The 22,003-nt window shown below is 34.2% G+C and overlaps 1 protein-coding gene across 1 annotated transcript in view; it reads right to left on the minus strand.

Annotated features, from left to right (window-relative positions):
• LRPPRC (leucine rich pentatricopeptide repeat containing) overlaps positions 1-22,003 on the minus strand; it is a 103,409-nt gene that overhangs the window by 17,543 nt on the left and 63,863 nt on the right. Inside the window, exons 23-30 of the mRNA XM_081944706.1 lie at positions 21,136-21,260; positions 20,617-20,723; positions 15,486-15,554; positions 13,439-13,529; positions 6,995-7,137; positions 6,759-6,873; positions 3,732-3,852; positions 264-352 (exon numbers count right to left, since the gene is read on the minus strand). Of these exons, the coding sequence (XP_081800832.1) occupies positions 264-352; positions 3,732-3,852; positions 6,759-6,873; positions 6,995-7,137; positions 13,439-13,529; positions 15,486-15,554; positions 20,617-20,723; positions 21,136-21,260 (860 nt within the window). The remainder of the gene's footprint in view (positions 1-263; positions 353-3,731; positions 3,853-6,758; positions 6,874-6,994; positions 7,138-13,438; positions 13,530-15,485; positions 15,555-20,616; positions 20,724-21,135; positions 21,261-22,003) is intronic.

Consider the following 22,003-nt stretch of genomic DNA (forward strand, 5'->3'; position numbering starts at 1 on the left):
AGAGCTGTGATTCATCTTAAGAAAACCCATCTTGTGTTAAATGGAACGGAAACTGGACTAAGTGGTCAAATGACAAGTACATTCATATTCAAGCTGTATTATAAATGCATGTACAGTAATTTACGTCTCTCAGCTACCACAAAAGGCGCTTGATAAGCAGGTAATTTGCTAAATGGACTCCTTTATCCAAGTATTCGAAGGGCGTTACAAGAAAAATCTGCAGAGGCATTAATGTGACGTAAAGGTCAAGCATTGTGACATACCTTTCAAATAATCCCGCCTAACTTGCGTTAAGATGAGGAGGCTGCTGGCAGCATCGTTCAGCACGAAGCCCTTGATGTGGTTCTCAGCGCTAAAAGAAGCAGACATTTAGAAAGGAATTACTGACATGCTTCTGATACGATAATAAATGGTTGAGCACCAAGGTGAAATTATAAAAACTACTGTTCGTATGTTAAAAATATTGCTGCAAAATATCGACCTGGAGACAGCTTTTGTGTTATCCTGTCAATGGTTATAGAAGGATAATTTTTTTGTGCATTCTGACAGATGACAAAGTTGGAAATGAGCAACAAAAGAAATAAAGTACAAGATTTTTTTAAACAATCGGTTCAGATTCTTGAATGCTGACATATTACATGACGAAAATAACTGCATGCCCACTATTGTTCTGCTGTATCCTAAGCGGGATACTTTATTCTTCTTTTTAAAACAGTCACCATAATTATAAAATGTAAAACCATTCTTCCTGCAATAAAAAAATGAAACATTTATTTTCAGCACAGTATATTTTAAATAGAATCAAAGGGATATTATGAACCAGTTCTGTATAATTTGGTTGATTTAATTTTCAAATTTTTGTCATCTAGACATATGCAGAATTTAAAAAAAAACTTTATGTATTACTCTGCGGTCCTATAACTAAATTGCATCATTCATTAATTCTGTAATTTAAAAGGCAAAAACAAAACAAAAATGAACAACTTCATGTAGCAGAAACTGCCAGAAATTAGCTTTACTAATATTTAAATCCTTTTTTGGGGGAAAAAACCAGTTGAACATGCTGATCAGAAACCTTTTTCTATTTTCATGTCCATGGCTTTAAATGGTCCTCACATAATTAAATATAGACTTTACTCTTAAAATTCCCCCTGAGAGGAGTAAATACAAGGCTGACATTTGCTGTATCAACAATCAGGATAAACCACAGGGATCATCTTGTGAGAAACAACAGAAGACCCCCCCCTTCTGAATTTATGAACTGAGGGGATTAGGAAATAAACAGAGTCATTGCTAAATTATTCTCCCCAATCTCAAGAAAATCCTCTGCTAAATTCATAATATGACCTTCCTCTCAGTCACTTTCAGCTTCTGGGCCCTCAGGATTTCCTTACTCTTCCAAACCAATCCCCTTAATCTCTGCCTAATCCCTCATTGCTCTTTTTTTTTCTTTTGCCCCATCTGTCAAAACCTGTAAGTCAAAAACTCATGCACAGAACTGTAAATGCCATATTACAAAGGATTTACTTTCCTCAATCTTCCAATCTTTAGTGCAATTAAATAAGTGTTGCTGTTATTACAGACCTAATCCCTTATTTCAAAATTTCTACATTTCTATTTTAGAACTATAGTTAAATTTCATCAAGATCTTTGGGGTGACAATAATAATAAAAAAATATTTTTCTATAAAAGCACTAACATTCAGTATTTCCAATTTACCTATCTGAAATTATTGATTTAAAAAAAATATCTACCATACAGGTAGGAAAAAGAAAACAATGACTTATTATTTCTTCCTTACTGTAAGCTAGGCAGAACTCCCCTCCAAAATAACCTGATCTTGGAATTTTCTTTTCCCAATATACAATCTTATTGTATTTCACTTGGATTACCATTTTTTTAAAAAAAATTAGTGTTTTGTCTCTGCTGGTAATAGACTATGTAAAGTGTATTGTGTTCTGATATATTAGCTTACTTAAATTTTCACCAAAAGTGTTAACCTTTGCCAATGTGATGAAAAGCTATTTCTCTATAATTTATTAAATATTCAACAGTGCCAGTGATTTATATTTACAATTTACCAAGCAATCCTGAAAATTTTTTGTTTTGACACCTAACATATGTATATCCTATCAAAATTAATGTAAAATATAACAAGATGAGCAGGTGTTATAGAAGAGTCTCTCTTGTTACATAAGGCTACTATTTGGTTAAGAGAATCTTTGTTTCTGTTTTTTTAATTTTCTGGATTAGTATCTATACTGCAATCCATTTTGGAGGCAATGGTAAAGCATGATTCATTAGATATATAAATCAAATATACTGCCTCTCATTCTCTCTTTCTCTAGAATATCAATGAAGGATGGTTTTTATTTTATTTTTCATAACCCTTTTTTTTTACTTGCATGTTTAAAATAATAGTAAGAGGAAAGAATATTAGGTATGTTCTCCATCCTGAGTTTTATACAAATAATAAAGGCGGGATATAAATAAATAAATAAAGATAATAACAACAAAGACTAAACATAGTTTTGTTGGATTTGAGACACAACGCTAAATTACGCTAAAGGAGAATTGGCTAAAGTACAAGAAAAAGGTTCCATGCATTTGGGAAGGGCAACTGGAAAGGACTGTAGAGCTGAAGCTAATTCACATGATGAATTTTCTGTTATTTACTAGTAACCATTTAATTCCTAGTTGTGCAACATGTCAGAGCATAGCGAAATAGAGGTAAGATTTTAGGGTTAAGTGCTGAAGTTAAATTTTACTTCATCATTTTATTCTACATAATTCCAGTATAATTTTATTTAGTTCACAATTTAAATCTTGATTTAATTGTTTTCTGTCCACTTTATTTCTAGCAGATTATTTTTTGAAAGTTAGTCAAATTGTGGGTAATTTTGTGTTTCTGTATATTAATTACTTAAGATAAATCTCTATTTTTTTGAGCATATAAAAATCTCAGGTTATTTTCTAGTAGCTATTCAATTATATTATTGTTGTTTTTGTTATAATAAATTTAGTCTAATAAACTTCCCTCTCAACAAAGTCTTCTGATTTAAAACTTTTATGTCATTCTTGATTACAATGTAAGCTAACTGTAAAGATAATTCATTCCTCTAACAGTCTCAATATTTATAGCTGATACCTACCACTGCTATTTCTACAGTGCGATGGATCAGATTACAGTTGGATATGCTGGCCAAAGATAATCTTCTGTATGTTAATCTCTCTTTCTCACTATCAATATAAAATCAATCCAGACTCTAATAAATTTATGTCAAGAAACTTTCTGTAAGAGATTCAAACAATTGAAGAAATGTGTGGCACAGCTGCATATTCAAATATCTATTCCACACTGGGGATTTTATGCATGAAGCTAAACTATCTGATTCACTAAATGACATTTATTCCTATTCATATGGTTCTATTTGTTCTCTGGTTTTGAGATCCCAGGACTACATATAAGAAGTGTTTGGTGTTTTGATAATATGCACATTTGTTAAATTGTTAAGTGTACCAAATGTGTGACTTGGTCATGATGGACTATTGACAAAGATGACTTCAGAATGTGAACTTTTTTTATTTAACAATGGAAAGTCTAGTACATTACATTGACACTGTCCTTAAATAACAGGCAAGGTATGAAATAATGTATGGGGATAATTACCCATGTGTAGGCAAAATTACTCATACCTGCTAAAGAGAGATGCATATATAAAATGACTTACATTTTTTTAACTTCCATTGCTTCTGTAAGAGAACCATGGCTGAGCAATGTTTTGATAAGATTGTTGTAACAATTGACATTAAGTACAACGTCCTTCGCCATTAGGAAAAGTCTGTATGCCTCTGCAAAAGAATTTAAAAAACAATAAATATGTCAGCGTTTATTGAAATGGCACAGTAAAATTCCCATCTCTTCTTTATAACAGCATGTGAAACAAATGTTTCTCTGCTTCTTTCTGAGCAAAAAGCTAAATTTAAGAGCTGTTTTAGTGTCCAATAAAAATCTCATTTCTATTGAACTTTTAGCAACTTAAATTTGTCTTCATATAAAAGGGGGGGGGGGGGAGAATTACTGCCACCAATGAGAAACAAGTTATATCTTAGCCAGTCACAAAACAGCCCTTTTCAAAATCACTGTCAAATTATTGCAATGCTACTCATTTACGAATACTCTACATTGAATGTTAAGATAATTCCTAATTCTTGTGGTTAATATTTATGCCAGAAATCTTTTGGAAATGTTAGCAGTATTTCTACTTTTGAGAGATGAAATTATTTGCTTACAACAAGGTTTACACAGAAACATACCATTTATAAATATACTACAACAGCATTTATCTGACTGATTAATGGTTTTATTTCACACATTCACAATAACTGACAGTCAAAAGACATTATTAATAAGAGGAAACTAAGGAGGAAAAGAGAAGTATTCTTTTCAATCATTTACTTTTTTGAACAAGATTAAGCAGATGTGAATGTCCCACAAAAACATTAATCTGCTCTAAAAATAAATGTTACTTATCTGAAAAAAACCCACTGTTCAACAGTTTACTTTAGAAAGGTTTTTCTTTGAAGACATTTTGCTTCTCATCCAAGAAGTTTCTTCAGCTCTGTCTGAATGGTGGGAAATGGAAGGATTTATACTTCTTGCAGACAGCTGGTCATTTGTATTCTTTTAAGATTTAAAAAATAAAAAAAAAATGGCTGTGCTTAATGACTCGCTAAAAGAATGCAAATGAGCAGCAGTCTGCAAGGAGCATAAATCCTTCCATTCCCCACCATTCAGACAGAGCCGAAGAAGCTTCAGCTTCTTGGATGAGCAGAATGTCTTCAAAGAAAAACCTTGGATGAGACGCAAAACGCAGAATGTCTTCAAAGAAAAACCTTGGATGAGACGCAAAACGCCTTCAAAGAAAACCAGAAAGTCCAGTTATCTTTTGAAAAAAAGCACACTTGCTCCCCCACCCCTGTCCTTCTTTTCTGTATTATTCGTATTTATAGACCGCCCCTTCTCCCAAAAGGGACTCGGGGCGGTGTACAGTCACTAAAATGCGTTATAAAATACATACATAAAACAGTTAAATAATTAAATACGTAGGTGGAGGAGGTTGCAAGACTGTATATAGAATAATAAATATAGTACATTAAAAACTTATTAAAACCCCAAACCCAATTAAAATGAATAAATCCCCGGGAGGTAAAACTAAGAAAGTGCCAGGCCAGCTGATTGAAATAGGTGAGTCTTTAACTTTTGCTGGAAGGAACGGAGATCGGTGGTAGTTCGAATGTCTGTAGACTAACCACCCCCAAATCCTGCAACCATTCTTCATGTTTTAGTCTCCAGGTCTTTAATCATCTTAGTTGCTCTTTGTACTTTTTCCAAAGTCTCAATATCTTTTTTGTAATGTAGTGACCAAGACTGGATGCAGTATTCCAGCTGTGGCCTTAATATCTCATTAGCAACAAAATAATTACTCTAGTATCAAAAAAAGTCTAGTCAATTATACCAAGTACAAGGAAATGGGGCTAATATGCCAATTCCACTCCAAGCATTCCTCCTTCCAAAGATGGAACACTTTGATCTTTCATGATAAGACCAACACATTGCTTTCCTACAATAGAGTCAAAACATTTGATAGTGGAACAAACAGTTTGTGAGGGCTTATCTTTTACTAAAGGAGATTAATTGTATAGGAACTATTTTGTGCAGCACTCTCTGAATATCTCTTTGGCTAAGGTGGATGGGTTAAGTTGGTAGTATTTATGATTATGTGACAATTCAATATATAGCTCATAAGCTCGCTTCATACAAGATTTTATCCACCTAGGAAGGGAAGAATATCCATTGGAGAGAGAAGCAATAAATTATTTCCCATGATAATGAATACACGTAGGTTGCAATGATCTTAAAGACCTTTCAAATTCAGGTTAACTGAAGCTAAGGCACCCATTTTTAGTCCTCCTCTTTGCTGGGTGGGAAAAAGAATGTGCGCTCTTGCTGGAGCTGCTGGGGCTTGTTTGGACGTCTCTCTTCTCACAGCATGTTTTGAATAGTAGGAACTAGAATTGTAAGAACTAAAGGAATGACGGAAATAACTTGAAGTCCTACTACCCTTACTTTCATAACTTTTGTTGGCTAGGGATACAGTTTTTCTTTTCTTAAATATCTAGGGCTTCTCCAAACAATTTTCCATCCTTGAATAGGCCCAATAAGAGCACCAAAGCAGAAAGAATCTCCGTACCAGTTCTTCAGCCATAACTGCCTTCCGGTGGTAATAGTAGGTGGCATTCGTCTAGCTCAAAATTCTAAGCTATTTTGGGTAATGTCTACCCAGAAAAGATCCATCTTGTCCAGCTAATTCATGCCCCTTCCAAATTCCTTATGCTTAGGGCAATGGATTAACTGTTTTGTCTACAGGAAACAGGATCCAAAAAAAAAAACCAGATATAGCAAGAGAAGCTATAGCTTCACGAATTCTATTCTACAGTATTTCTATCCTGCTATCTTCTTGTTCTGAGGTGGCATTTTCCCCATCTTAATATACTATCATTGATTGTCAGATTTTACAATCAAAACAGAAACAAAATTAGAACAGTAACTAAGTTTTATAAAAATGTGGTACAGTAGATTCAGGTAACATTTTGTAAATATTTGGCACTAAAGTTCATAGAACATCAACTGTGACTATACAGAAAAAAGTTAATATTATCTTCAACAACAATTTAAGAAGCCAAAACTGATTTACCTGTGTGTTTACCAATTTTACAAAATTGGTTTATTTTTTCATTAACTTGATATGTTTGTTCAGGAAGTGATGACAAGCCAATTGCTGCAGAATCATCATTGCTTTCATACCAATTCTTAAAAAGAAACAAATAAGGGTCTTCATTTTTCTAAATACATAATACTCACTTATTAGCAAATTAAAAAGAATTATTCTAGCGTAGCTATTTCATCATAAAAACACTGAATCTAATTTACCCCAGGTACAGTAAATGGAATTTTCTGATTATTGGCTTTAAAAATACATCCTAGCAAATGCAAAGTTCTTGAACGGGGAACAATGTTTTCTTCCTGCATTTTAGTCCAAACAGATTCAGCCTTTTCCAAATCATTATTTTTTTCTGAAAGAAGAAGAGAAAACAATTACATATATATACTGTTGATAAATGTATTTTAACATATTTCCACAAAAAACAAAGATTTCAAGTTTCAAATATTTTAGCAAAATCTCCACTAAAACTAATAAGCTAAAATAAAAAGTACTTTTTTCCTTACTTTCCTTTTATGAAACAATAATGGGAACACCACTGGTTACCAAGAGAAGGAAGATTTTATTTCAAAAACTTGTTTCCACTCTACTTATATTTACTTTGGAAATTTGACTATCCATAACAATAAGAATTAGAAGTCATATCACATTATATTAAGTGAAACTTCATTAATTTTCTGTTCTGGTTTTATCATTTGGAGATGCTGTTTTGTTAAATTAATTTAAGCTCTTTGTTGGATCCAAAAGATCCTTCTAAGGATGGAAACAAAACAGCTGTTGTTGATATAAGTACTTAAGCAAAGTTTGACAAAGTGTCATAATTGATAACTTTGTTTGTACTTTTATGTACTCATTCCTGCAAAGGGATGTGCCCTAGGATCACAAAAGAAATGCGGTTGTTTTGTTCATTTTTTAAAATTCATACAACACTAAGCATATAAAGTACCTTTCTTAAACTACCAGCATAAATCCTAAATACAGTTGGCAGACAATAATGCTCCTGGGTCTATTTTCTTTCATTTCTATGATGAAGGATTATAATTAATTACCAAATATAAAGCATTAAAGAACACATTAATTTGTCTTCTAAGAAAAAAACTGTTCTTTTCATTTGAATAGAGGAATTGGTTGTGCCTTTTATTTTTGCTGACTGGATACATTTTTCATAAAATTTATTTTCTTTTATTTTCTTCTTTTTTTATTATTATTTTCCTTCTACAACACCTTACAGCAGTGGTTCTCAACCTGTGGGTCGGGATCCCTTTGACCATCGGAAAACACGTATTTTCGATGGTCTTAGGAACCGAGACACCAATTTTATGGTTGGGGGTCACCACAACATGAGGAACTGTATTAAAGGGTCATGGCATTGGGAAGGTTGAGAATCACTGCCTTAGTCATTATATCAACATTATTATGTCATCATACCTGTACATGTAAATATTATTTCACTTCTATGTTTATAAACCTTTATACACAGTTCTCTCTCTATATATATATTTATATATATTGTTTTTCGGCTTAATTCATTTTATTCTTGTTTTGCAGCCATTTGTACCAATTGTTCCAAATTTCATAATATTCCAACTCTTCTTTGTCTTTTAATTTTAGTGTTAATTTGTCCATCTCTGCACAATCCAAAAATTTTTGTATCACTAATTCGTCCGATGGGATATTATTTTGTTTCCAGCATTGGGCAAACACTATTCTAGCTGTGGTCAGCACATGTGTTAATATGTACTTAATTTTATTTGTATATTTCCCTTTGATTATTCCCAGCAGAAAGAGTTCGGGTTTGTATTTTATTTGTTCTCCTGTAATTTCTTGCACCCATTTCCAAATTTTTGTCCAATATTTTTGAGTTTCCGGGCAGGTCCACCATATGTGATAGAGAGTTCCTTGTATTTTTTTTACACTTCCAGCAGGTCAGATTCATGTTTGCATACATTTTAGCCAATCTCGTTGGTGGTAAATGCCAACGATAAGACATTTTATACATATTTTCTTTGAGTGCTACTGATCGTGTTAGTTTATAATTTGTGTTCCAAATTCTTTCCAAATCCACTAGATCTATATTGTGTCCAAAGTTTTTGGCCCATGCTATCATGCAACCTTTAACTTTTTCTTCTTCTAATGTTATTTCTAATAAATATTTGTAAATTTTCGTTATGAATTTATTTTCCGGGCCAATTAAAAGTTTATCTTTTTGTTGTAATTCTATGTATATTCCATATTCGTTTACATCTTTTTTGTATCTCGATTGTAGATGAAGGTATGGCCACCAGTCTATATTTATATTTTGCTCCTTTTAATTCCTGATTTGTTTTCAAATTTCCTTGGATGTCTAAAATTTCACTATATCTAACCATTTTCGATAGATCTAGTGTATTGGGATGTGTCATGGCTTCCATAGTGGAAAGCCATGTTGGTATTTTCATGTAGTATTTTTCTCTAATTTTATTCCAGACCTGTATCAGTAATCTCTAATATAGTGTCTATGAAAGTATTTTTGTTTCTTTTTACCCTCTTCCCATAGGAAAAAGTGCCATCCCGTTTGCAAATCGTGGCCCTCTAATGTTAGTATTCTTTTATTTTTTAAATTTATCCAATCCCTAATCCATGTTAATGCTGCTGCTTTGTAATAAAGCTCAGAGAGTCCCATACGACCTCTGCTTCTGTCATCCTGTAGAACTTCCAACTTTATCCTGGCTTTCTTCCCTTGCCATATAAATTTTAATATAATCTTGTTCAATTCAATAAAAACATTTTTCTAATTTTATGGGGATTGTTTGAAATAAGTATAACAGTCTTGGCAATACATTCATTTTTATTGTGGCTATTTTCCCTAATAATAATAGTTGTAGTTTCCCCCATAATTCTAGATCTTTTTTTATTTGTTGCACTAATTTTGTAATTATTTTCTTTTATAGTTGAGCACTTTGCAGTTAGCCATATTCCAAGATATTTAACTTTCTTTGTCACTTGCAGTCCTATTATTCTTTCTAATTCTTTATTTTGTTCTTTCAAATTTTTAGTTATCATTTTAGTCTTTTCTCTATTAATCTTTAACCCTGCTACATCTTCATATTTTTCTAATTCTCGCATTAAACTATTTCTTGTTTCTAGCGGATCTTCTATAATGAATACCAAATCATCTGCAAAGGCCTGAATTTTATACTCCTCTCTTTTAATTTTAGTTCCTCTTATCTCTGAATTTTGTCTAATTCTTATTAGCAGACTTTCAAACGTCAGGATAAAGAGCAGAGGTGATAGTGGGCAACCCTGCATTACTCTTTTCATTATTTTAAAGGTCTCTGTACTTTCCCCATTTAATAATATATTTGCCCTTTGGGTAGAGTATATCGTTTCTATTAATCTTTCAAATTGGTCCCCTAATTTCATATTCTTAATTTGTTGCGTCATGAATTCCCAATTTAAATTGTCAAATGCCTTCTGTGCATCCAGAAAACTCTGGATGCGCCTCATACTACTCTAACATATTTGCTACTATTATGGTATTATTCCTAATTTGTCTTGTTGGGAGAAATCAGTTTTGGTCTGGATGTATAGTCATTTAATAGTTTTTTCAATCTCTCCGCTATTATTGTTGTGAATATTTTATAGTCTGCATTTAACAATGAGATTGGCCTGTAGTTTTGAATCTGTTTTTTATCTGCACCTTCTTTAAATATTAATGTAATATGTGCTTCCCTCCATGAATCCGGTATTTTTGCTTTCATCAGTGCCTCATTATACATCTCCAACATCAAGGGTTCTATCAGTTCGTTCAATTCATCTATTATTTTATACCATTCTGCTGGAAATTCATCTGGGCCTGGCGTTTTATTATTTTTCTGTTTTTGGCTCTCCTGTTTCAATTCTAGTTTCGTTATTTTTTTTGACAATATTTCTTTCATGTCTTCTGCTATTGACGGTGTTTCTTCTCCGTTCAGATATTCTTTTATTTGTTTTTCATCTACTTGTTCCCCTTTATACCGATTCTCAAAGTACTTTATTTTATTTTATTTAAATTTATTTTCTTATATTTCTCTGTAATAGGCATATTGTCAATATATTGGGAAGGAGAACAATCTCCTACTGGGGGAAAATATGCTTTGAAACCCAATGGTATGTTTCTTAATTTAAAGTGAAATTCTGACCCCCTTTTTGCTTATTTTCTGCTGAATAGTAAGCCAATAGTAAACTATCTAAAACAGAGCTGTGGAGGAAGAAGTGGGTTAATCCACTGCAGCAAAAAAGCAGATAGTCCTTTGCATTCTAAAGATAGTTTCATAATGCTTCCTTCCATTTTGTGTAGGTTTACAAGGGTAACTGACCTATGCAAATAGGAGAGACCAGGCAATGAAAGAAAAGCTTTCAGCATTCATATTTAAGTTCTATTAAGAAGTTTTTCCCATATGACATTAAAGTAACACGTAAAGGTATCAATCTGGATCAGTACAATAACAGACATCCAAACTTTTTCCACCCCTCACCATTCCATAATTTACTTTAGAAAATTGTTTTTAAAAAATAAAATATCTTTTCTGGGTCATTTTTTCTGTGAGTTGGGAGCCAATTAGCAGACACCACGGCCTCTTGTCAATATCTGAGTTCCCCAGTCAATTTTGTGATCCAAAATGCAGGCCACTCAAAAAAATTGGAGGGGGGGGGGAAATGCATAAATCTGCCCATGTATGGAACATCTGATTTTGATGTTTTGGTCCAGACACTGAATGAAATTGGGTTGTTTTGTTGCAGATGACTGAACATTTGCTGTTTCATGAAGACTGGGAAAAGATGCAGGAAGGTGGGATACACACCACTCCAAGGTGGCAGAAGTAGCCAAGGGAAAACAAAGAAGGAAGTGTGTGTGTCTGGGGGGGGGGGATAGGGAGGTTGGATATGCCACTATTCTAATGTGAAGGGGGTGGGGAATGGGGGTAAGCCTTGCCTTACATGTCCTGTTAAATCTTCTGGAATCTGTTTTGTCCAAATCACCCAAACAACCAAAATGTTCAGTTTGTTTCGGCTAAACTATAGCTTCTCTGAAAAGGTTCAGCAGAACTTCTGAAAAAATAATTTGCTCTGGGTTTTAACACAACACATTTTCACCTTTGTAACTACTCTTAGTTTTAACAGAATTTGCAATTGAGGCTATACTGCTCCAACTTTGAGCAGTAACATACCCATTCTTAAAAGCATATATATAAAATCTGTAAAGCTGTTTGACAGTACAAATACATATGAACTTCTGATTTCCCCCCAAAAACAATAATTTCAGCTATTTAACATGCTTGCCAAATTTAAACCTCCCTGAGTTGAATGTGCACTCAGTCACCCTGTGCTATGAGGCTCTCAATTTTATAGCATTTTCCTCTTAAGCTTAACAAGTTGCCTACGTAATGGTAAAATTATGAAAGGCTTGGAAGAATGCAAGTGTACTTGGCTATCTTCTATTGAAAGCAATTATGTACATAGCAAAGCAATTTTTTTCAAATTCTTTTGCAGACATCAAAACAAGACAGTTCAAAGTAAAGGGAGAAATTACACAGACACTTCTTGGATTTCTGAAACATGGTTCAGTACTACAGAATGATGGGAAATGGCAACTTTCTTTAAAAAACTCCTCAAGAGATAAATACCACCTATGCAGAAGAAAATAGGTGGTTTACAAAAACCTTCAATTACCATTCAACCAAAGTAAGCCAACTGTAGAATGTTTCCCTATTCAAGTTAATACTTTAGAACTGAAAGAAAGAAACCAACTGGTAAATTGGAATGCAGCCCAAACACACTGAATATTTCAGTGTGGAATATGGACAAGTTGCTGAACTGAATGCAAAAATGCCACTTAATTTTCCTTGTGGTCTTTTTTTTTCTTAAATAGAATATATGAGCATTGGTCAGAAAGAAGGAAAAGTAGCGTTATGCCAAGATCTTTAAACGAGAACCTGCAACAGAATTTGCAGGAGGGCGCGGGGGGAGACAGAGAGGAAGATGAGGAAACTGAAGGCCCAATGAAGGCCCCCAGGTTGTAGGGAAATGGTTACAAATGTAAACAAGTATAAATATGGACTTTTATGCTTGTGGCTAAACAGAATCCACAATCATGGTTGTAACCAGCTCACTTAGATAATATCTGAACGAAAGTAGTTCAGATACCAGATTTCTTAAGTTTTCTAAATCTCTTTCAAAACAATGTGTATGGAGGGAAGAAAAGCAAGATACCTGTTTTGGTCCTTTTCCTTGAGAAGAAGCTGAACTAGACACAGAATCCTCTTTTTATCTGAGCAATATGGAAAAGAGGCCTATGTCATGTGTTTTCCACAATGGAGGCCTCAAGGTGAACTTTGGTCTTTTCCAGTTAAGAACTGGTAGGAAATACCTATTCCTGAGATTTGAAACCTTTCAGAACGGGCAATATTGGATGACATTAATATTTAGTCTTGTCTGGTATATGGGAGTTCTATGCACCTAACCTCTGTAGTGGTTTCTACATGTTATTTTTAATTAGTTATTATAAGGATACATATCTATTTTTCATGCTACTACACAGTTGCATTAGCTTTTGGGGGGCTGCTTAGCAATTATATTCTTATGATAGATAAGTCTAGCCTATGAAACAAAATAAAACTGGTCACTTTACTTACGGTGTAATAACAACAGAGAATAATATATCTTATCTCTATCACAGTCAAAGAGGTTTTGAGTCAGTGTTACCATGGCTTCCAGGCTCTCACCCTTTAAAATAAAAATAGAACATGTATATTATAATATTCATATTTTTTTTGTTTACATTGGGCAATTATACAACTTCCCATATGGTCTATGTTGACAAAAGTGTGAAGGCCTAATTAATAGGAAAATAACATTGAATGAATCACATGTTTTCAAAACATGGACCAATGATTTAGCAATAATTTTCATAATCTATGAATTCTTAGAATGCGTGTAAACAAAAAGAACTATAAAAATATTCAAAACATGCACAGGTATTTCAAACATCTTATTACATAAATATATCTAACACAGCAATTTCCATATATTTGCATTAATAGGATTCAGACATTTGCCCCTCAAATATTCTCTTTTAGTATGAAACCACTTTCATTTGTCTTTTGGTCTAATATGCCAGCAACTGCTTCAACGTCTAAATATATAGGTAGGTTTATCTGGAAAGCTATTTGCCTTGTTGGAGAGTGGTTGATAGCACTTTTTAAAAATACAGATAGCATAATGTTTGAGTTCTTAAACCCATGGGTAATATAGTTCACACAGCCTATAGTGCCCATTTTTTCCTCACTTCTACACATTGTGAGGTATAAGAAAAAGCACGTCATTGGGCTTTTTTGAAAGGAACAAGAGGCATCACTTGTGGCTATTTTTGTCACCTCTCAGAAGAATCAACCGGGGTAAAGAACTTGAAGGAAGAAGCAACCTGCTTCCCAAAAACCGAACCATGTAAACTCTCCAAAACAATAAAGGGAGATCTTTGCCTGGGGTTTTGCAGCAGGGATAGTAATAGCTCATTAACTGTATGAACTAACAAGTTTTTGCAAAAATGGAAAGAAAGGAGAGTGATCAGAGCAGCTGTATGTTCTGAAGGACTGTCCATTGAGCTTTGCGGATGAAAGGATAATTATCCTATTATAATCTCTTGATAGACCAATATCAACAGCTTCTAATTACTCAGCAAGAATTAGTGAATGATTGCTTCCTGCAAAATAAGCAACAATTGCAAGAGGATTTATTCCAGCCAATTTCCAGATTGGAGTTTTTCTGAATGAGGACAAGTTTTTCTGGGGAGTTTAAATGATAGTCCCAGTACATTTTCTCTAGGGCAAGAATTTGTACTTGGTTAAAATGAAAGCCTGACAGGAGAACAAGAAGAATACAAGTTCTATTATCAGTGGTTCCCTTAAACATGAAATGAGTCAGTTTGGTGTAGTGGTTCAGGCATCATGCTAGAAACTGGGAAAAAGTGAGTTGTAGTTCCACTTTAGGCATAAAGCTTGCTGGATGATCTTACTCTAGTCACTTTCTTTTAGCTATTGGAAAGAGAAAATGCAAACCATTTCTGGAAAATTTTGCCAAGGAAACTGTAGGGACTTGTCTATACAGTCTCTGAGAATCAAACATGATTGAACAGAAAAGAGAAAAAATGGAAAAAAATTAAACAAATGAAAATGAATAGAGCAAATCTATAATAGTGACAATGCTTCTAGCATGTTTTGACCAGAAACAGTCACAATTCATGTAAAGGGTGAGAAGAATGGTGTGAAAATAATAGTGCCTTAAAGATTATCTATATAGCAACATCTCTCAATCCTGGCAAATTTAAGACATATGGACCTCAACTCCTGGAATTCTCCACACATTTTAAAGTTGCCAAGGTTGAGAAGCAATGATCTAAAGTAGGGGTGTCCAAACTTGGGAACTTTAAGACTTCTGGGAGTTGAAGTCCACAAGTCTTAAAGTTCCCAAGTTTGGACACCCCTGATCTAAAGGATAAGAAATCAAGAATAATTAATCAAAGAGAAATTATAATACTGCCTTCTGGAAACTGGATTAAATACTATTCAGTGATCACTTCAGAAAGTAATCTATTTGTCCTTGGATATGAATGATTTGATAGTAATGTGATAAAATTCTACTGAATCAATAACATACACAAACCAAAATTAATAGTATACATACATTATTATTTGTAATACACCTGTTTGCAAACCATTCCAATTTTTCTGGTTTTGCTCGTAAGCCAGGTGTCTGTAAAAGAAGATTTCAAAATCAGTAAGTAATTGTTTTCTAAGGATAATGTCTTCAAAACAAATTATTAACCTGAATTTGTAATTTGGTTTCCTAAAAGGCGAATGTCAATTGAACACCCACTGGGCATTATAGTAAAAAATTCTTACTTAATCTAAAATAGCAAAAACAACATTTGTTTTTTAGAATAAAGTTTAAGGTATCAATAGAATTGTGCTTTTAATTTAAACTGACATTCTAAGGTAGAATATACATATAAATACTATACTTTCAAGTGCTTATTCCTTGAGACATTCTGTCTTGAAGACTAGACTTTTTGTACCTATTGTTTATGTCTTAGTCTACTGATGCGGACTACCTTAATTGCTTTTACAGGATCTAATTTTGTATACACCTATTTATCGATAAGATTCACTTAACATAAGGTAATTTGTTAGAACACAAAACTCATTTTATAACTGTCTTGCTTAGCAACAGAAATTTTGGGCTGAATTGTGGTCATAAGTTGAGGACTACCTATATAGGCAAAGTGGGCTGAAACATTTTTTAAGTCTTGGGAAACAAGATAACATTTGGAAGTGGATCAGACAGACACCTCTGATTCACTGGATATAAAAATGAGATTTGGGTATAGGGAGTATATAATAAAGGAGGGTTATAAATAACAATATTGTATTTTGACAATGCAAGTCAGGTATCTAGAACTTTCCAATACAATTCCAAACTTTTTTTTCTGCACTATTGTCTTCCTGACAGTCACTTCACAATAATCACTCACAATGAAAAGATTTGTAGGGTTAAGTAACCATCCTGTTCATATTATAGCAGAAGTATATATTTTTCAAAAACAGATTTCCTTTAGTACCCTACTAGCCAGTAGCCCATGTTATTTTCCAGTAACCATGAGCCAATATTCTGCTTCAGAATACTCTGTAAACCTATCTATGTTACTGTTAAATTCCTATTCTACTGAGTAATATCATTAGCATATCATATTTAACACCCAACAGGTAAAAAATTGAATAGTTTTAAGTAGCCAAACTTATAAAACAATGCCATAGCAACACTGAAACAGTAAAATTTTGGAAAGATCTGAGCACTTAATTTCCTTCTCACATAGAGATTCAAAAGAGAATAAAATATGATTATCAGACAAATACATTCAAAAAAAATCTTTAAATATTATTTTACAGTTCACGTTATACTTGCAAGCAGGTACAAAAAAAAGAGCTCGTTCAATTATCACTTTTATTTCATACTGAATCTATTTGATGAGAATATACAAAACAAAGTAGCCAATCAAGAACTATAAAATTTACATTTTACAACTATAAAATTAATATTTCAATTTAAAAAAATGTAAATCAACTATTTTCATTTTATACCCCTTGACATTATACAGAAGTACTGTGTTTCACTTGAAATTGCAGATAATCCCCTTTGTGAAATGGCAAAAATCAGATTCAGCTTTCACCTCCAACTTTCAATATTACTTATGCTCCAAATGCCAATTATCTAAACAGCTTTAAAAGCTGAAAAAGTGTATGTAGCAAATCCTTTTCGCTTAAGAAATTATTCTGCACCAATCACTGAATTATACTATGGATGTTCTTGCATTTCATTTTGAAATGGAGAAGTGTTTTCACATATACCATGTTCTCAATTATTAGAAGAACATCTAGGTCAGATTAACTAAATCTCTTGGACTGCCACAGTAGTCTGTATTGGCAGTTTATCTCTAACCATCCTACTGCATTTTCAAAAATGAGTTTAACGTTTCAATTATAACATCTATCTATACTTTATTATGGATTATAATTATGTATTGCATTTTAATAAAGTTTGTTTCTAAAGTTGTTAATCACTCCAATAGAAATTATATAGCTAAATATAATTGTATAGTGTTTCCTTTTCACCTATAATTGTACGTTTTAGTCGCAATTTTCAAACATATTTACTTTCTAATGGGTCAAAAGTATATGTTTCTGTATTATGTCACATTTACATCTCTGCTATTGTGTTAATCTCTGCCAACCTACCTATAGATACTTTTATAATTATTAAGGGAGCATCTGCTTTATTGCTATTGTATATTTTGTGTGTGTAAAAAAAAACCTGACAAAGAGCAAATAAGCATTTTAATTATTTTATTGAAAGAGCAACATGTTTACTAGCATTTCATTATTTTATTTGTTTATTGTATTTATATGCCTGCCCATTTAACAAAAAACACAGTATAACTTGAGGGAAATAGAACTGAAACCTTCTTTTCCCAAGCAAACAGAAAACCATGCCATAGCAGAAGCACCTTCTGACCATCCTGTCATAAAAAATGTGTTGACAAACTAATATGATTTTGAGGACTCTTCCAGGGGAAGGAGGTCCAAAGATCTGAAGGTTTAATTATTTTTTGGGAGAAAGTCCATAGTGAACTACCACTAACAGCTGAACTCAAGTGAGAAAGCCACAGGTTTTTGTCCTCTTCCTTTCTCTCATCCAGCCAAGATGCTAACTGGCAGTTTTTAATTTAATTCTTAAAGAATTCCAATTTAGAACTTTTTAAGTAAACAGGAATGTTTATTTAAAATACAGGTAGTCTTTGCTTAAGGATGATGACTGGGACCAGCAACTCTATTGCTAAGCAATGTGGCTATAAAGCACAACATCATGTAATGGCAACTGCAGCAATTCCATTTGCTGCAATTTAGCAAATTCTGCTCAGTTGTTACGTTCAACATTATGCGATCACCGTTTGCAACCTTCTGCCAGTTTTCCATTGACACTGTGTATCAGAAGCCAGCAGATTGCAAGTGTGTCTGCAGGATGCTGAAACCCTGATAATTGCGAGCTGGTAGCCAAGACCCCAATTCTTGATCACATGACTGCAGAACACTGATGATCACAGCTATAAGGACTGATCATAAGTCTCCTTGTTCAGCACTTTTATAACTAACAGTCACTGCACATGTGGTCATGAAGTGATGACTACCTGAATGCATTGTACTTAGCATAAATAAGCAAAGCTCGAGAAGATACAGATTGTGTGTGTATGTAAAGTAAATGAATTATGCACAGATGGCTGAATAAAATCAAAAGAAAAATAAATAAAATATTGCAGTGTATATTAAAAAGAAGGGGGGGAAGCTTAAATACACTAAAGACAATGCACTTCTTGTACAGGCTACAAAATAGATGTATCCAATTTAGACCTATGAAGAGCAGGGCACCCGAGTGGTAATGGTACCAATAAGCACTTATCAAACAGCAGGAAGAACTGGACTTCTCTAGAAAGCAATAGGTCTCTCAGTTCTAGCACTCAGTATGACACTGTGGTCAGTCAGATTTGTTCAGAAAGCTTCCAAGTAAAATAGGATATAAGGGCAAGTATATGTTTACATCGCTGCTTCTTAGCAACTGTTAATGAAGATAATATCTAAACATCAAGGTTAGAGAAGTAAATTTTGGGGAAATGTTTAAAACCCAGGAAAAATAATATTTCATTTTGTTCCTATCATAAATTGAGAAGAGAAATAATCCCCTTACCTATGTTAAAAGGTAGATTAAATTTTCATCAATCCTTTAATTTGTAACTTTTTTGACAATTCAAAACTAAACTTGTCAATCAGATCGTGTAGCTGAGTACAATTAACATTAATTTAGATAAATTCCTGTGTTCTTTCTGTGCAATTATTTACAAACTACATTATAATTAAAAATATTCCTTGGAGGTTTTTTTTCCGTTTGAAGCAAAATTAAATTTCACATTTTCCAAAGATTAATGTTTCACTTGTGCTCTCACTAATGTGCAAAGTAGTAAATGAATATTGAGTTGGGGGCAAGGAAAAATGCAATTGATTTGGCCCGTTTCAAAAAGCAAAACGTCAATGAAAACTAGATAAACATACTAGTCCTACATAGATCATGTCAGCTACTATTAGGGTTCTTTGCTTTCCAACTGGACACATCGTCACATCATAGAAAAATGGACCCAATATATACCTTCCCCAACAGGATATTGCTCTTGGTCACCTCCATCCTTCTAGAACTTGTAAAGCGTTGTCGCCACCTAAATATGTCTTTCATACTCAGACACCTTTGTTCTCAGTTGTTTAAATACCCAATTCAAACGAAAGCCTCAAAGTCTATAAAGTAGCATAAAACCTTTGTTTTGTTTTGCTTTTCAAAAGTTCTTGTGCTAATTGGGATGAGATGCTGTTTCAGTGTGATTGCTCCTTCTTTGGTTGCTTAAAGTTGCCAAGGTTGAACAATTGCCTTTGCTTATCATGTTTCTACACCCCTTTTCTCACTCTTAGTATTTGCTTTTTTAAGCTCAGGGGTGGGATGAGGCTGCCTCTGGGCATTGGCATGTTCTTGAAAATGCCAGGGCTGGCTCAATTATCAAAGGGATCTGCCATATCGGCTTGGATGCTTCTGGATAAAGTTGTGAATGAAGGCATGAGGGAAGTGGGAAATGTTTCTCCCTGGCTACACCTCCTTTTCCCAAATGCAGAGACAGCAATCCCAAATTCACTCCCTCACACCTTCCACTCTCTATAAGCTGCTTACTATAGTAAGAGAAAAAGAAGGGCTAAACGAAAGATCAGGCTACAGCAGACACTGCTGTTTGGCTGATTAACTCTTAGACAAGCATTACAAATAAATCTAAGTATAGTCTACAGCAAATTAAATTCCAGTGCTTTAAAGAACAAAGAATTTGTTAGAAAAGAGGATTAACAACTTTACACCCAGGAATGCTGGTTTAATTTGTTTCACAATGTAAGATTTATATGCAAATATTATGTGGATATTTAATAGGAAATTTGACAAAGTAAAAAAAAACAATTTGAATATACAGGAGATTATTTCATTTCTAAACATAATTATACATATTTTAAAAAGCTGCCTAAGGTCTCCCTTGGCTTCCTACACTCATATGTGATTAGATTTGAGCTCTATTTAATGTTAATTACAACAACACTAATTAATGGCTAAAAAGTTTAAATATATTCCAATTAACACTAAATAGCTGTAAGAGATTAGGCTACTTTAGATATACTCTCACCTCAATGATCTTCTTGGCTTCTTTGTATTTGCCAGTTGCGAGAAAGGCAAAGAAGAGATCAAACAATATTGCCATCTGTTTTTTCTCTTCGGTGAGAAAGTCGAAAACTGTAAGATTTATTTAAAAGACTCATTAGGTTATGACTTACATTAACAAGAAACACTAAAGAGAGTAAGTTATATGGTCAATTGTAATTTTTTATTCAATGTCATTTACAGGTCTCTTATAATGGTGAAATAAAACAATGACCGCTAGAAAATCACAAAATTAAGCTATGACTAAATGGCCACCAACCAATTAAAAATTACATATATCAATTATTTTACAACAAAGAAAAGCTATGTAACATGTAGGTATTAGAGCAGCAATGGGAACTTGTTTAAAAATACAATGTGTCTTATTATTATAGACTATTATTTGAACCTTATTTGAGCAAACCTTTCCAACAGTTTATTTGATAAAAACATTGCACTCTGAAACAACAGGAGAAAACAGAAATGCTTAATAGAAGTGACTAACTTTTCTTCACCGTTTCAGTGTCTCCCTTCTCTATTAATCCACATAAGATTTCATGAAGTCTAGGCAGTCCACCGTACTTCTTATAGCAATCAAATAACACTTCCACCGCTGTTAATAAGTCATCCCTTAAAGAAAATCCAGCAAAAGATTTTAGCAGGAAGAAAAAAAATCACACTTTTAAATAGTACTGTGTTTCCCCAAAAATACAATCTGTCCTGAAACTAAGGCCTTGCCACATTTTTCGTGTGGGCAAAAATATAAGCCCCCCCCCCTAAAATAAGCCCCCTGGACAACCCCCCTCCAGCCAGGCAGAGCACCAGTCACCAACCTAGGGGGTATCCCTAAGGCGCCAAGCCACGTGGCACTCTCCTGCTCCCGCGGCTTTGCACATTCTGGACACCCCTTAGGCCAGTGCATGGAGCTCTGCCCAGCTGGAGAGGGTGTGAGTGCCTGTTCTGCCCCCAGCTCGCATGCCTCCCAGCCTCACCATGCCCTGGCCCAGCTCTCCCTGCAGGGCCAGGGCACCGCTGCTGCGCTCTGAGCATAACTTCTTTTCCGACTTCCAAACTCTGGAACTCGAAGCCGAGTTCCGGAGTTTGGAAGCCAGAGAAGAAGTTATGCTCAAAGCACGGCGGCGGTGGCGAAAGTGGCGGCGGTGCCCGGGCCCTGCAGTGAGAGCCGGGGCCAGGGCATGGTGAGACTGGGAGGCATACGAGCTGGGGGTAGAACAGGCACTCGCGCAGCCACCCTCTCCGGCCGGGCAGAGCTCCATGCACTGACCTAGGGGGTATCCCGAATGTGCCAAGCCGAGGGAGCTGGGGAGCGGGCAGAGCGCCACATGGTTTGGTGCCTCAGGGATATCCCCTAG

The sequence above is a fragment of the Natrix helvetica genome, assembly GCF_964273705.1.
Source record: "Natrix helvetica genome assembly, chromosome: 2".
Classification (NCBI taxonomy): domain Eukaryota; kingdom Metazoa; phylum Chordata; class Lepidosauria; order Squamata; family Natricidae; genus Natrix; species Natrix helvetica.